Raw genomic sequence first — 17,454 nt, forward strand, 5'->3', positions numbered from 1 at the left:
TTTTTAAGTGGTGGAACTTGCACTATTGGTGACTGACTAAATACTTTTTTTGCCCCACTGTACATGAAACACCAGCGTTTCTATATGTATAATTGTCATGCTGCAATTAAAAAAAAATAAAAAATGCAACTGATTTTGAAATTGAAATCTGCTGCGGATATTTTAATTTTTTTTTGCAGTGTGGGGATGGGATTGCACTATGTACTACTATGTATTACGCTATATATACACTTTTATTTTTGTATATTTTTGCATATTATTATTAAACCTGGGAGAATATGAAGAGGGAAAACGTTTTTTTTTCCCACATTTCAAATTTTTACATTTTTTTTTTAATGGCACGAAGAGCAATTAAAACACTTTTTAAAATAGTTTTCCCTCTTTTATGGTAATTTTTTTATTTGGTATAGTCATCAGAAGTGGGGCTAGAACCTGTGATGTGGGTGCGGTCTTGGCGTATTATTATTATTTATTTATTTATATTTTTTACTTTTCTATTCATTTATTTCTCATTTTTACATTGTGTCCCCATAAGTTCATAATAGACCTTTGGAGGCATCTGGACATTTTTTTTTATTTTTTTTTTTGAGATGAAGGGGTGGGGCCTGATTTCTCCTATAGCTGGGGCTGATACCTATAGCCCCAGATCACACACAATTGCATGTGTGCAGCCAATAGGTCAAATCTGGGCCTGTGTGTGAAGGTAGCCAAAAGAAGCTTTTTTTTTTTTTTTTCTTCTTCTTCCCAGGGATTGCTTTTTCTTAGATAGGATCAAAAAGAATAAAATAGTACCTCGAAAACAAAAAAAAAAAACCTTCAACACTGTGTAACACTTCCTATCACTATGTAACACAATCTAACACTATGCAAAAAAACCAAAAACTCTTCAACCAGAAAAATAAACAACCAAAATATGTTTAATTGTTCTTGATTTTAGTATTGCAAACCAGGAACACATATTAAGTAGGCAAATTATAATAAATCTTAATTACGTTGAGGCCCCCGAATCCAACACAAACATCCCGCAGTAGACCCTCATGTGGCTGGTATTCGCTGTTACTATCAACTTTATTGCTGTGAAAATAATTGGAATAGTGTGTGTTTGAAGCCAGACACTTTGCAGGTTTGTTATTAAGTAGCTTCTTCCATTGTCCCGCAGATGGGAGCTTATCTCCCATCCATCAAATCGCTATAGCCATCCTAGTTAGGAACAGACTCTCGTAGGAATATAAATGTACGGTGTGTCCAGGCTGATTCCACCAGAAGGCCTAATAAGCAGATTCTCAGGGGTAGTTGGCACCAGAGTCTGAAGAATACTAGACAATGTAGCTATGACTTCCATCCAATACAAATTAATGTTAGGACATTCCCACATAACATGCCAAAAATCAGCATTTGGGCTAGCACATCTATGGGAACATCATATTATGTGTAGTCACATCAGATATAATTCACATTGATGTACCCCTCTGGGCTTTTTCAGTTTATGGTCCTTCCTTTCAGTGTTCACAAAGGTGAAGATAGATAGTAGCCTTACTCAGAAAACAAAATATCGTAATAGTTCCCTACTTAAACGCTTTACTACTGGATCAAGTGATTAATAGTTGGGGGACATATGACAGGTCATGGAGTTGTGATCTCCACTCCTAGCTGTATGGATGTCAGTTTGGTGCCCAAGAGATCGGTGTATAGAGCAGGAATTAGTCTCCATAAATCCTGAGAAATTAATATATGTATCAAGGGGTAATCTGATATTGATCATTTTCTACCTGGGAACTGGCTTGGAAGTACGTCTCAGTTGAAGGTACCTATAGAAAGAGGTTGGTAGAGATTTAAGAATACCATTCTAGTATGGATCACCCAAAGTTAAAACACTGTGAGATATGACATGTCAGAAGTGCATGCATTTGTATGACAGGCTGTTTTAAGCAGCTTGTCATACGAATGCAAATATTTTGCTATGCATTAGTTAACAGATTCCCCGGTCTCCTTAAATTTTTCTGATTTAAATCATCTAAGTAGGGAACTATTACAACATTTTGTTTTCTGAATAACGCCACTATCTATCTTCACCTTTGTGAACACTGAAAGGAAGGACCATAAACTGAAAATGCATTATTTTTCACTTTGTAGAAAGGAAATCATAGGGGTTGTAGAATTTAAGGCATCCGTTTTGAATCTGTTGTATCTTAACCATTGATTCAGGAACTTCAAATGTATAATAATATGGTAAGAAAGGGGTGCTGAGTAATGACCCAAACCCCTCTGATTTTCCAGAACTGGGACTATCATCCCTACTTCTAACATAGTCATGACTCCCTGAGATAGTTTGTCCTGGTCCTCTTTAAAGGGGTTGTCCCATGAAAAGCATTCTATCTATACTGCTAGTTTATGTGGATTTAAGACTTTTCCTAAATACATTGCTTTATCAAAACTGCTTTGGTTGGCTGCTATCTTAATTTATTCACTTAATTGTTGACACTGTGTTTCTATGGCCACTGGGCTTATCTGCTCATTTCCCAAGTGATGTAGCTGCCAGCTCTCAGGGGGTGAGGGAGAGGCTGACAAGCAACAGAGCTCCTCAGATAGGGGAGAGGAAGGCGAGAGCTCCGGGATTACTGTGCTGTCTATCTTCAGCTTTTCCACTTATCAGCCGGTTTAATTGAATTTGGCTGAGATAGGGAATCCGTTACCTCTGTATGTAATGCAAACTGACTCTAATCCAGCTCTGCTACATCAGTTTCCACAATAGCTTCATACTGTGGTAATGCATAGCAGATAGCAGAGCAAGTGAAACCCTGCCCACCAATGTGCTGAGATATCCAGGAAGTGAAGAGAGCACAGAGCCTTCAGGCTGCAGAACAAGAGTTATGGGAATACCCCTTTAAGGACTTGCACATTACAATCTTTACAAAGAGTCTTTTTATAGGCATCAGGCAACTTTTTTTTTTGAACAGACAGTGCATTTTCACATCTTTCTTGCATCACATTTAGATTTATGAGATGTGCTTGTATTTTTCTCACTGCTACAGTGTTCCGCATTAGGCTCCACTGGAGCAAGATCAGATAAGATGACAGTCTCAGGACTTGGAGAGTACATTTTTATGGATGAGGCAGATCTCAACACAGATCTAACCATAGCTAATCCCAAATTTAGCTTCATGATGACCTAATTTCCAATAGCTGTACTCTTGTGGATTCCATCAGTTTCAAGAACCGCCACCATACTGCCTCACTTCTGTCCTTACTGCCTGCCCATTCTAACCTCTGACCAATGAAATTTTAGCATAAGTGGAAGCTTTCCCCACTTCTGTGGCTCATCATTCCCTATGTATCTACCCCAAGGCAAAGCCAGACACCAGGAGGACTCTCTCCTCTGTAGGGATAAGAAAAACACTGGAGGGATGGGCCATTTAAAGTGCTCTCTGTGAGGTGGTTGTGTCGGACAACAAGGAAAAATTGCTAAAAAGAAAAAGGTTTGGTCATTTGGGACTAAAACACACTGCCCATGCATAGATTAAAACTCATTTTTTTTCTGGGTACCACATAGAACTCTCCAGTGCCACTTCCCTCTTCTTCTGGAACGACCTGTTCACATGTCTTCTTCCAGCCTTGGCTTGAAACTTCTACGCAAGCAAAGTCGGCTCTACTGTCGGGCCTCGGGCAGAGCTGACTGCACATGCCCACCTGGTGTAAGGGGCCATTTTCTTGTGGCTGCTTACCCCACTTACTGTGTAAGCGGCCACAAGTAAGTTATTGTGAGGCAGAAACAAAATACAAATGGAACAGTCTATAGCAATCCTTATCTAGAAAATATCAGCGTGTTTTTATTATCTTTTTAATCATCAAAACTCTTCTCTTTGAGGCTTCCAAGCCTTGTAGATGTAGACATCTACATTTTTGTCATAATGGACTTGATCTACAGTAAAATGTTTTCTCATCATATCTAGAAAGTTGTGGTCACGCTGGTATCTAAGTCGACACGACAACAAGATCACAGTGTTCTCTGAACTTAGGTGGTTTATAGTCTTTAAAAGGTCTTGGAATGTTTCTTCAAGATAAATGATATCTGCTCCTAGAATCACATCAAAGTGAGAAAAATGCTCAAGTCCGACTCCCCAGTTCAGCGGTCTCACAGACATTCTGCGCTCTAGATCTTTGGGAAGATTATTGTAAACATTTGATTTAAGAAATTCCATGGCCAAGTCTCGATCGGTCACTGTAACATCGGCACCTAGGGAAGGAAACATTTACATTAAAGGAAAATATTTGAGCAAAACAACGCTACTGCTGTGTACACATTCTGCAACCGTGGCTCCAACACAAGGATTTTTCACAGGCCAGAAAAATTTTAATATTTTTAATAAGTTTTAATATTTAACCTTACTTTATTTTTTAATGAATACAGAAACCTACCAGTTTTTAATGTACAATATATACAGAATTCACTGACACAAATGTCAGATATTGACTTTAAAAATGCATTTGCACCAGGGATATGGTGCACAACTGGATGGTTAGTAATTTTCTACCATTCTATGTTAGGCCAGCCCAAAACAAACTCCATTTGTGTTGAAGGAGTCCACAGGACATGGGATGAGTGTTTGATCACAGGGACATTATTGCCGATTCCCTTAGCGATTAAGAGAATAGGGGACTGAATGTTCCCCTAAAGCCACCTTGAGAATGTCAGTCCACTTGTAGGACTGGCACTCCATGCACTTCTATGGAACTGCGGTTGCTGTCTGAGATTACAGTCCCGGTAGCCCCATAGAAGTGAATGGAGCGCAGGTCGTGCAAGTGCGCTGACACTTCATTCACGACAAGGCTTTAAGGGGACTTTCAGTCCACCATTCTCCTGATCATTGGGGGGAACCAGCAGTCCATACTCCTGTGTTTGGACACATATGTCCTGTCCTGTGGATTTTTTCTTGTATTACAAAAGTAAAAAAACATAACGAACACTTTCTTCAGTAATGTTTTTTTTTTACATTATAGTCAATAGGAATGGATCCTGCTCAGTCTGCATTTGTCACTCTACCCCAGTGGCGTAACTACCGCCATAGCAGCAGAGGCAGCTGTCACCGGGCCCGGGACATTAGGGGCCCGGTGACAGCCGCTACTGCTGCTATCCTTGTACTCGGGGGGTCTTTTCGGACCCCCGAGTATAATGATTGGCGGACCGGGAGAGGTAAGAAACACTGTTACTTACCTCTCCACGATCCTGCCAGGCCTCCTTCCTGACCTCTCTGACGTCTCAAGAACCCGGCCTGCGTCCCGGGTCATGTGTCGTCCGACGTCATAGAAGAAGGACGGCAGCAGAGAAGACAGCGTAGGAGCCGGGGGACAGGTAAGTAACATTGTTTTTTATGTTTTTATTCCCCCGGGTCTCCTATTATTATACTCTGGGGTCTGAAAAGAGGGTAGAGCAGTGGCGTAACTAGGAATGACGGGGCCCCGTGGCGAACTTTTGACATGTCAAAAGTTCGCCACAGGGCCCCGTCATTCCTAGTTACGCCACTGCTCTACCCTCTACTACCACTAACATCTGTTGCGATCATACTACAACAGAGGAGACCAACGGATATTCTCAATGATGGTGTGAATGTCCCATTATACATTATGTCAGGTTTGTTTGCACGTATCAGATGTAAGGTTAACAACACATGGAGGAGGGATATACAAATACCTTGTTACTTGGCCATACGATTTTGCCGGTGATACCGCAGTTATGGCTGCATGTTTGAGTATAACTACACCATTACTGCTAAAATTGTGCAGCAAATGTAAAGCCCAACACATGTATATAGGGCTTTAACCATGTGTGGCTACGGATCTAGGTATTATTACTAGAGATGAGCGAGTACTGTTCGGATCAGCCGATCCAAACAGCACGCTCCATAGAAATGAATGGATGCACCTGGTACTTCCGCTTTGACGTCGGCTGGCCGCTTAACCCCCCGCGTGCCGGCTACGTCCATTCATTTCTATGCGAGCGTGCTGTTCGGATCGGCTGATCCGAACAGTACTCGCTCATCTCTAATTATTACCCTCATACACTGATTGGTGATGTAGCACTTACCCAGTAAAGCTGCCACAATTCCAACCAATCCGGTCCCCGCACCCAATTCTATTACAGAAGTTCCCTTCAAGTTCAGTCCCCCAGCTTCAAGGTACATGCAGAGAACAACAGCCTGAAATCAGAGTAGGATACATTAATCTTATTGAGAACATTTTACTGTACTACAATATATTTGAACAATATTTGAATGTCAAAAGTGTTATATGATAATATGTAACTAGTCAGGAAAGGAAAGCAGGAGAGAAATATGAAAGACGAATTTGTCCTAGTATATACAGCTTAGCTATATACATATATCCTTGCTATAAAGATGTATACAAGCTGGGAATGTTGGATTTCATTGGTCTTAGGGAGCTACCCAAGATTTCTAGTAATGGCTACCTGGTCTATTCTCCCCATTTTAAAACATGTAACATATGCATGGGTATACCGAGAAGGATAGTGGTTGCGTAAATAAGCTTTCTGCCCAAAGGTGTCTCAAGTGTACGGCCAGACATCTATATAAGTATGTCATGGCTGCACGGATACATACCGCATCCCAGACCACTGCTGCCACTCCCAGCTCTTTCCAGTCCTGCTTGATCTGTATAGGGTGGTTGCAGAAGGTATAGGTGGTGCTGGAATTGTGAAACCTCTTCAGGCCACTCAGTATATGCTCATCATATGGTACCAAAGCCATTTTAGCAAATCCACATTACATGCATGTGACCTACAATATAATATGTAACTGGATTAGTCATAACACTATGAGCCACATTTATATATCTCTGATAACCTGCATTTACAGCATGAAAAGGTATAAGAATAATCATCCATTTTATTTGTATTGCCAACATATTCCGCAGCACTTTTACAAAAAGAAGGGTTAAATGATAGACAAAATGAGACATTACAGAGTAATAAATCAATTTGGACAATGGGATTGAGGGCCCTGCTCACAGGAGCTTATGATCTGCGGTAGAGGGGGACACACAATATGTATCAGAGGCAGCATAGGAGGTCCAGCCCAAGGTTATTGTACATTGGTGGGCCCAGTGCAAAGGGTTCATAAATAGGCCCCCTTATCAGCACCACTTAGACATACCTGACGCACAAAAATTATAATGCCCTCTCAGTGGGTCCCCCCCCCCCATAGTATATATAATGCCCCTGCAGTATAAAACCCCTGCAGTGGCATCACGCTTTAACCTGCCACCCCCTTCCCCAAGTTGCCCCTTAGACATTATAAATTGCCCTAACAGTATTATGTTCCCCTCCTGGTGCACCTACAGTATAATGTCCTCCTCAGTTTCAAGTCTCCCTCCAGGTCCCCCGAGTTGCAAGTCTTCAGTCTGTTCTAGAACATGGTGTCTGCACAGGTTATGCCATTTCCCCCTTACATAAGTTAAGGGGAGTTCCCTGTGTACTTTCTCTACAGCTCTTCACAAAATTGTACAGATTGAGTACACATGCGAGATAACATTATTTATTTGTGTCAGAAGAATGATTCCGACCTTAGTGCCGATTTGGTCATTTCAACAAACTTTTCATAAGTCAATAGTACATAGATAAGAAGCGTGTACTATATCATATTACTTGCTCTGCACTTCACATCAGATTTCTCTCCTTTTGCACTGACCACTCAGCTGTACAACACTTTCTACCAATGTTAAATACTAATCCCCCAAAAAACAATAACTAAATAAAGAGAATACCTGTGTATGTGCTGAATGCTCCCCAGTAATGCTACTTTATCTCAGAAGTAATTCTTCATTTTCATGGTCTTATTCAGCTTTATGATGCACCTTTGTTTTGATGCTACTTGGGCTTGCATGGGTGGGAATTCCACATAAAGAACTATAGTTCCCATTCCTTTCCCATCTTAAAGTTCATCTGTCACTAAAATGCAGAAAGTCAACCTCGTGGGTAGATATTTAGGGTGACTTTCATCAGTGTCTTCCTCTTGTGAAGCGGTGCCTCCTTTGGCCAGATATTGACTTGTTTTGTCTATATGAATTTTAACACTTTGGAGCAAAGAGAAAAGCGCTTATATTGAAGAATTGAGCGCATATTGACAAAAACAGCAATATCTCAGCAATGGAGGCATGGTTCACAAGGGCAAAACATCACTGATTTAGCTGACTATGTAACCTATATATCTGCAGCGTCAGGTTAATATATGGTTTCTGATGATAGCCTACCTTTAAAGGCATTGATTCAAACTACAGTTGCCTGCATCCCCTTATAAGAAAGCTTAAGACAGTGCTGTAATAACATCATCTTCACATACAACACCGCTCTGCAACAATCTGCTGTGCAGCACGTGAAACACAATCCTTCCAGAGAGAGATGGAAAGGGTAGAACAAGGGACCAGTGGAGACAAGGTCCATATGATGTATGGATGAGGGGCAACCATATGGTTACTGTGCAAGATGTTACACAAGTAGGAGCTGAGCACTAAGAGACAGTAATGTTACTATAGGTGAGCAAGAAATGCCTTTGCAACCACCAACCCATGAGGATCCAGAACCGATGATCCTCTTCATAGGGTATATGAAATTAGCTTTTCTTCTTTTGTTCCTGTTGAAAATGAGATCTTTGTTGTTTAAGAGGCAGTACAGATGTAATAGTCCACTTCTGATAAGGGGGAAGGGGGGGTAAGTTCTAAAAATTGCTGAAAAGTTGATGCTTCTAAAAATTTGTATAAATGATCTAGGTATATCACTATGCAGCAAATAGCCGATGTTTCGTACATGACCAAAATGTATTTCTCCCTTTTCTCAGCTGTATTTATTGCTGCTCCTGTAATAAGTATAGGTCACCTCACTTAGCAGGGCACGGACTGCCACTGGGGTTCGGTTATAAATAGCAGCGGCACATTGGCTGGAAGACATTTGTTTGCAGTTGCTGGCAGCTGCGATGAACGCCATATGTTTCAGCAGCAGATAAAGGGTAAGTGGGCAGCAGCTGCATCATAGCACAATATTACTCCAGCCATTTGTTGCTTATATTCTTTGCAGACCTTTGAGCATTTTATAAGACTACATGGACAAATGTGCAAGTTGTATCAAACTGTTCTTGAAGGAGTTACATGAATAAAGTGCACTTCAGTGACTCACTTAGAATCCTTTTACTTTATGTCAGCACAGCAGTGAATTTTCCTGAATTTTGCCAAGGCAAAAAACTCTTGAGTGGCCGTGGAATTCACATTGTGTTTCCATTTTCTAGTATACTGGCAGCACATCCCTACCATCTGGCGACCTGGAAAGTGCCTATGTTAGACTTCCATTGAGACGTACTTGAGATGTGGTACATTTTTTCTAAACTCAGCCTACAAGTAGATATTAAAGGGGTCTTCTGGGCAATAAATAAATCAGTTCATGCTATTAAAAGGTTAATAATTGCACCCAAATACCTTTACAATGTTTTGAGTGAATTCTGGCTTTCTCTAGGAGCTCCTGGTATCCTCTGCATTTGCTTACATGGGTAGCTTCCTGCTGTCTTAGCATAAAACTACCATGATGCATTGCAGTTCACTCAGATAGCCCCCTCTCACATCCTACCTCACAACTCCCTCTGTTTCCCTAGCTAGCCCAGAGACTACTAGCCCTAGCTAGCAAACTAACTTAGTCCCCAACCCCCTGCGCACCCTATCATACTTCCCTGTCTTCTCATCCTGGAGACTACTTTGAGGTACCGCTGCCCCCTCTTCTGCCCACACCTGGCAGCCGGAGCTGGCGCCTGCGCAACAGAACGCCAGCAAAAGGGAGCCAGCGCAATAGAAGCAAAGAGAAGCAGCATTCTATTGCGCATACGTGGTAGGCCCGCTGCTTCTCTTTGCTTGTATTGCGCTGGCCCCCTTGTGAAGGAAGTGACCCCCGGAAGAAGAGGAAGTGAGCGTTAGTGAGTATGAGAGAGAGGGTGGGGGGGTTAGGGGTTTGCGAGGAGTACTGGTGACCTTCTGTCTCTGGAAACAGCACGCCACCAAGAACTCAGAAATTGTGCCCGGGCGGTCATATGACAGCCTCAGGCATATGGATAAATATACTTTTTTTTTTTTTTTTTAAAGGGAGTAAATTAGAACTTAGTGGTAAACTTTTAGTTTATGCCAGACAACCCCTTTAAGGCTCTAGTCACACAACTGGGGCAAATTCTTGGCAGTGTTTTTATTCAGATTCATTGCCTTTAAAAAAAAGGGTGAATGAGATCCATGAAAATTGCCCCAAGAGTCCAATCCAAATAAAATGCAGGTACGACCACCCAAAAAATGTAACCAAACCGAAATAACCAACATAAACAAAATCACGCCTGTATCCTGGATGATGTTCCGTTTCGGTTATTTTTTACATTAACCGTCCAGCCCTTTTCCTGAGTATGGGAGTTCCGCCTGTACACATTTCGTAGCAGCTGCCGGAGGTTGGTGTCGCAAGGCCGATGCCCACAGCTGAATCCGCCTGAAGAAAGGGCAGCTCGCTTTCTTTTTCCATGAGCGGGAATAAACCACTAGCGGAAAAAGGAAATGACTGGCTCTCATTGATTTCAATGGGAGGTTTTTTTTTTAGCAGGATTTTGACGTGGATTCCGCGTCAAAATCTTGACCATTTTGCCCTGTGTGAACTAGGCCTAAAGTAAGATGATTAGGAATCTTACAGATGTTGTGGAATATTGCTACTGACACGGCCGTGGCCCTCTCTCACTATATAGCTAACAGTGGGTCTCTAGGACAAGAAAATTCAAAGATGGATGATTTACATCAGGAACAACTGGAGGGGGGACGAGGGAAAGCAGAAATAGGAGCAAGCGGAACAAAGGTAATATAATTTTATTTTACAGTTATTAGGTTGGTGACAGGTTTTCTTCAGAGGACTCAGTGAATGGGCCCCCATGTCAGCAGTACGGCATATGGCTGCTGCTGTGGTCGCTTGGTACCCACATGTAAATGGTATACGATGGGCATTGACGGCTACTTTTACTTATTTTCTAAGATGGGTAAGCAAAGTAAGAGACATATAAGGAACTGCATTTGGAAGTTTGGAAAACAAACAGTCAAGGAGCTCTTCACAATAGATCAGGTGGAAATGGATCTACTAAATGGCAAGTTTCTTGAATGTAATGCATTCAGATGGATATAATAAGGCTCCACGGAAGAGCCATACAGTTAGTGCCAAGAACAGGTGTAATGGAATTGCTAAGACAGCAATTCCCAGAACGGTTAAACCCTGGAAGGGACAAGAGACAGTGAGCCCTAAGCTGAAGCCCCCCTCTTTCCCTTCCTATTGCCAGGCCCTATCCTAGGTAATAGGCGACAACCACGAGGACAAACCCTCCCTGAATACGTGAAACACAAAACGCAGACAAGACGAACAACAACAAAGGGAGGTCAGCTAGCCAGGGTTCGGTAACAGGAGAGCGATGCAGTGCCAAATCGGAGTAAAGAGAATAGTCAATGAGAAAAGCCAAAGGTCAGGTATAATAGTATAAGCAAACAGGGACAGTAAGAGCAGGTATGCGCACGGCAATAACAAGCACTGGTGTGAATGGGAACCAAGGCTAAATAGGGAGGAAGAACCCGCCCATGGAGTTCACAGAAAGGCAGCTGTCAATCAAAGGGCAAGGCCAGATTAACCACTTAATGGACAGAAGCAACCTTGGCAGAAGACGGGTGTGGTGCAAATCCAATTAAGGACTAGAGCCGTGTTCACACAGTGCAACTAAAAACTTTAAGTAGATTCTCAAACTGCACACGCCTCCTGCGCCGCAGCACGCGAGCAGAGGGTGGCGCAGAGGCCTGAACAGGCAGAGATGTTACAACAGGGTTGGGTCCCATCAAGACAAAGCAGGAAAACCTTTTGCAAACATGAGATGAGATGGCACTTAATGTACGACTCCTTCACTCGAACCAAACAAACTGTGTTGTAAAATCCATTGACTTCCATTACACTTTGAGATCCATGGTTAAAAGCTCTGACCTCCTTCATGACTAAGATAGCAGTAAACTTATATTTAGAAAAATGTGATTATATTTTCTTCACATCAGTCAAAGAAAATAAAAGGAATAGTAAAGCTTTCCACTGTTACTTTATGAAATTGGCAAAGAACATTAGACTCTTCAGCATCTCTATTCAGATCAGTGTACAGCAAAGCATCCTGCTGGGTAATGAAAAGACCTGATTCACAAGCGTGGACTATTGCACTATTGTCACAGTCAGTATGTGTGTAAATAGAGGACGTGAACAAGATGACACTGGAAGGAGGACGAGATGTCGCTAAAAATTGCAAAGTACTGTCTGCATCAATAGTGCTCCAACAGTTCATAACCGTATTAGACTTTTAAATGAGGTTGAAGCCTAAACATGGATGAAAAAAATATACCAAATATATTTTGTTATATATATATATATATATATATATATATATATATATATATATATATATTCTATTGCAATAGGCAGCTAACCATGCAGTCCCCCGTTCTAAAGAGCTCACTGATTTTGGGGTGGTACTATAATAGGATTGGCACCGTTGTGACAGGTCAGCCTGTGAAGGTTTTCTGTTAGATATTCCAAAATTAATTGCAATTATTCAAAAGTGGACACGTTAGGAACCACGGTAAATAAGCTATGAAGAGGCAGACCATGTAAACAATAGGGTCAATGAGTGCTGGGGCACATAGTACACCTAAGTTACCAAAGCTCTGCTGATCAATCACTGCAAAGATACATAACTCTTCTGGTATTAACATCAGCACAAAACCTGTGCGCCAGGAACTCTATGGCATGGATTTCCATAGCCAAGCATCTGTAAGCAGGTCTTATATTGCCAAGAACAATGCCAAGCAACAGATAGAGTAGTGTCTTTACTCTGCACTCTAAAAGACTGGAAACGTGTTCTGTGCAGGGACAAATCATGCTTCTGTATCTGCCAGCCTGATGGATAAGTCTGGATTTGGCAAATGCCAGGATGACATTACAGCTGGCACAATGGAAGTGGCTTATGCTTGTCGGTTGATCAAATGATCCTCTCTACTGCTGGTCCTTCCTGGCCACTATTCGCTCTATATGATTGCCCGATTGCCCTCTTGTAACCAATGCTCTCAACACCTCAAAAGAGCCACGTCATAATGGCCTAGATGGGAAACAATTTATCAAAATGACCATCTAGTTTCTCTCAGTTCAATTGACAGCCGATCTCCCAATCAAGTCTGGGGCAAGTTCTGGACTTCCTATATACAGGTCATCAGCCCACACAGGTTTGCTGGCTATTTTGACACTGTCCTGTGACTTTGTCCTCCCTAGCTTCCTACTTTCTTTTACTAGTGTATTACTCACCTCTAACCTCGGCCTGTGACTTCTCTTTTGGCTTGCTGACTTTGCTTCTGTGTTGTTTGTCTTGTCTGCGTTCTGTATCATCACCCATAACTAGGAAGGATTTTGCCACCCAGTTTTCGTCTGTTGCCTAAGACAGCTCAGGCAAGTAGGCAGGGATGGGGGATGGGGGACGGGGGAATCAGCTTAGGGCTCACTGTCTTGGCGTGCCCCTCCCCCCAAGGTTCCAGCAGCAACTGACAAATTGCTCCTCTAGAAATTCCCTTACATCAGTAATGGCAAACCCATGACACGTGTCACAGATGTGACACCAGGACGTCTTGGGTGACACGAACCAGCAGCTACTTGTGTTATTGCAATAAGCAGTTGTCGAAACTTTTTAGTTACCTATCCACACTCCAGTCTGAGCGACCCTCCACTGTTTCCTCTAGGTGGCACTACACGGACGTCACAACACTGAAGTACGTCAGGATGCTACGTACAGCATCCCAGCCTTCTTCAGCGTTGGCAACAGCGCACCCTGGAGGCGGCAGCGGAAGACGTCCAGGTCTGGACCGTGAACAGGTGAGTAAAAAGTATTGGCCACTACTCTGTGTGGGGAGATAACAGGGGGTCATATACTGTGGGTGGTCTTTAAAAAAAAAAAAAAAAAAGAGGATTATATACTGTGTGTGTGTGTGGGGGGGGGGGGTATAAAAGCTGTCAAACTGTGTGAGGGTCATAATTAGGGGGATCATGCTGTGAGTGTGGGGGGGAGAGATTGATATACTGTGGGGGGCAGAAAATGGGGTCACTGTGTGAGGGCTAAAAAAAAAGGGGTTATATACCGTGTAATTGGCCAGAAAAAAGGGTTGTATACCGTGTGATGGTCCAGGAAAAGGGGGTCATATATTGTGTGATGGTCCAGGAAAAGGGGGTCATATACCGTGTGATGGCCCAGAAATACATATAATATAAATAAATATATCAAATATATATATATATATATATATATATATATATTTTTTTTTAATTAGAGCTACAAATATCACAAAATTATGGATATTTCTAGATGTGACATTCCACCCGCGTTAAAGAGGACCTTTCATGGGTTTGGGCACAGGCAGTTCCATATACTGCTGGAAAGCCGACTGCTTTCCTGATCTGTGCCCCAGGTAAAGAGCTTTCGGTCCTGGTACCTTAGCTCTTTACAGTCAGAAGGGCGTTCCTGACAGTGTGTCAGGTATGTCCTTCTTCACAGCAGCGCCTATAGCGCTGTGCTGTGTGAGCGGGGGAGGAACGCCCCCTCCCTCTGCTCACAGTGCTCGTTCATAGACGAGTATTATCAGGAGGGGAGGGGGCGTTCCTCCCCGCTCACACAATACAACGCGATAGGCGCTGCTGTGAAGAAGGACATACCTGACACACTGTCAGGAACGCCCTTCTGACTGTAAAGACCTACGGTACCGGCACCACTAGCTATTCACCCAGGGCACGGATCGGGAAAGCAGACAGTGCGCTGAATTCAGCGAACTGTTGGCTTTCCAGCAGTATATAGAACTGCCGGTGCCCCAAACCCATGAAAGGTCCTCTTTAAGCTATGTCTTTTTTACGAATTCGGACACACCAAGCTTAACATCAGTATCTTACATCAATGAGACTCCCTCAAAGTCTATCACCTGGCTAAAATGTCTTTGATTCATAAAGGTACATTGAGCACATGTATCCTCTGACTGCCATTTAAGAGGTTACTGGGGAAAGAAATGGGCAATAGGTGCAATCATATGTGCATATGATAAAAGCGTCCTATACAGCATCAGTTGTCTCCACTTTGAGACTTCCCCACCCACTCACCAGAAATAGTATATTTATAAGTATTCCAACGCCCCTCACCCATTGCCCTTGGTTAAACCAGATTCATTTTATGACTTTTATCAACCATATCTATATTACTGTGTTGCTTCTAATAGACTGTATGCTCTTGTGACTAGGCCCCTCAGTCCTACTGCTTCAAATCAGATTTGTTTACTAGCGCTATATGAATATAGATTTTTAATATTATTATTTCTTGGTCCTTTATGCAGAATCATTCAGTGCAGTGATTGGAATTTGTGCCATAGACTTTAAATGGAGCATTAGGGCACATGCTTCACAGACTAGGGACTCATGGGCATTGGTGCATAAGCTCAGTTTGGACCCCCTGCTAAACTTCTCACAACTTTCAGCCACATCCAATCCTCACATTTTGGTTGCATTTAAGATAAATTCATAACAGATTACTGCAGATGGATTTTGAGGACGTTAATGACTTTTCAGCTAGAGGAAAAAAAAAAACCATCATGCCCCATCTTCTGACAGATACTGAAAGTTTTATAGAAATAAATGACACGCAGGAAAATGAAGTGGTTTTTGAGGCAGTTTTTACAAAAAATGCTAGGTGTTTAAGGAATCAGAACCGTGTGCTAGGTCAAAAACCATTAAGGTTTTTTTTTCGGGACTTGTGTATTATGATAGGTCATCAATTTGTCACTGGTGGGATGCCAACAACCAGGCCCGTTGTTTATTTGAAGAATCTCATGGCCTCTTTACTGTGCCAATGAGGTTGCATTCATTGGTCACAGAGTGCTGCAACAGCTCAGTTCCATTCAAGAGAATGGGGCTGAGCTGCAATACAAAGCACAACACTTATGAGATGTATGGTGCAGTGCTTGGTATTCAGTGAACTGGCTGAATGTTGCAACCTTTGGGGATACTGGGTGTCACACCCTTATGATCACATATTCGGACAGATCTTCTGTATATAGTACCTGGAAGACCCCAAGTGGGTCCCACATTGCGGGGAGCAACATCTGCAAGGAGTTTGTATGTTCTCCCCGTGTTTGTGTGGGTTTCCTCCGGGTACTCCGGTTTCCTCTGGGTACTCCGGTTTCCTCCCACACACCAAAGACATACTGATAGGGACTGTAGATTGTGAGCCCTATATGGGACAGTGACTGACAATATCTGTAAAGCGCTGCGGAATATGATGGCGCTATATAAGTAAGCATAATAAATAAATGGGAAATATATAGAAAGCTCTTATACTTCTCCCTTCTTCTCAATCCACTCCTGGCTTTGGCGCAAAAAAAAAAGCTGCGTTTCCGCAATGAGGGGCCTCAGCCTTAAAGGGATTTGTATCATAACTCCTCCTTCACCTGTCACACTCCAGGGCGCTAGAGGGCAGGGGTAATAAATTTACAATGCACACAATGAGGATCAAAGAAAACCAGAAAGGAGACCAAAAATGTTTAATGGGGTTATGCCACCAAGAACACGGATATAGTCAGACCCCGCTGATCAGATAGCTCTGTCATATGGATAGAGGGCTAATATTCTCTGCTGCACAACCCCGTTAGTGTGCTGAGCTTGCCTTATGGGCTCCCTGGCTGAAGGGCCCAGATGCAATTATATGGGGGGTCCCAGGAATCAGGCCCTCGCCATGTAGTAGTCACCTTCCATCCCTAAAGCATTGCTTCTGCCCTGCACATGAAACCAGCTGAAGCTTTACATGATGGGGCTATTTATGAAGCCTGGCGCAGAGCACTGGAGCAGTTGCCATAACGATCACACAACAGCTATTACCATATGCGGTGCAGCTTCATTCATACCAACAACCACACTGCCCAGAAGACCAACCAAGGACTGCCTAGCATAGTTACCGAGCCGCACTACGGAACTCTCGGGAGGCCGCGGCTGTAACTTCTCGCTCACTCACATTAGGAAGAATCACAAAGCATGGAATGTCAGGAAATCGAGCGTTCCAGGCCTCGCTCTGGAGAAGCCCCGCCCACGAGCACGGCTATTGGCCCGCTGTACGGGCTCGCCTGGGAGCGCTGACATGTGATGGGGTGGCTGAAACTCGTATTACGCTGCTTTCAGCAACACTCCCCTCTGAACCAAAAGCTGCTCTGTGATTGGCTGTGATGGCGCCCTAATCTAGTTCGATGACTCCGCCCACCATTGCTCCTATTGGTGGACTATCGAGATAGCGGAAAAGAGCTGCGTGACGTCAGCGGAGGGGTGTGAGTTGCCTCACGGATACGCTCCCG

The 17,454-nt window shown here is 42.9% G+C and overlaps 1 protein-coding gene across 3 annotated transcripts; it reads right to left on the minus strand.

Annotated features, from left to right (window-relative positions):
* Positions 1-3,175: 3,175 nt before the first annotated feature.
* Positions 3,176-17,169, minus strand: METTL21A (methyltransferase 21A, HSPA lysine). Of its 3 annotated transcripts, none has more exons than XM_075285938.1 (4): positions 17,136-17,169; positions 6,615-6,809; positions 6,083-6,194; positions 3,176-4,234 (listed from the first exon to the last, which is right to left on the minus strand). In XM_075285938.1, exons 2-4 carry the CDS (start codon positions 6,759-6,761, stop codon positions 3,846-3,848), a joined length of 648 nt encoding a protein of 215 aa, XP_075142039.1. In that variant the 5' UTR covers positions 6,762-6,809; positions 17,136-17,169; the 3' UTR covers positions 3,176-3,845. The 3 variants fall into 3 exon arrangements, with proteins under 3 accessions (XP_075142039.1, XP_075142037.1, XP_075142038.1); XM_075285936.1 differs by lacking the exon at positions 17,136-17,169 and adding an exon at positions 17,065-17,133 and having other exon boundaries at positions 6,615-6,791; XM_075285937.1 differs by lacking the exon at positions 17,136-17,169 and adding an exon at positions 16,988-17,056 and having other exon boundaries at positions 6,615-6,791.
* Positions 17,170-17,454: the final 285 nt, after the last annotated feature.

This window comes from Leptodactylus fuscus, chromosome 8 (assembly GCF_031893055.1).
Source record: "Leptodactylus fuscus isolate aLepFus1 chromosome 8, aLepFus1.hap2, whole genome shotgun sequence".
Classification (NCBI taxonomy): Eukaryota; Metazoa; Chordata; class Amphibia; order Anura; family Leptodactylidae; genus Leptodactylus; species Leptodactylus fuscus.

Bases quoted from the DNA above. Each gene is read 5' to 3' on its own strand.
- METTL21A (XM_075285938.1), bottom strand. From the start codon at position 6,761: ATGGCTTTGGTACCATATGATGAGCATATACTGAGTGGCCTGAAGAGG. The intron at 6,195-6,614 runs GTATGTATCCGT...CTCTGATTTCAG, and splicing joins CAGCAGTGGTCTGGGATGCG to GCTGTTGTTCTCTGCATGTA. The intron at 4,235-6,082 runs GTAAGTGCTACA...TTCCTTCCCTAG, and splicing joins AATTGTGGCAGCTTTACTGG to GTGCCGATGTTACAGTGACC.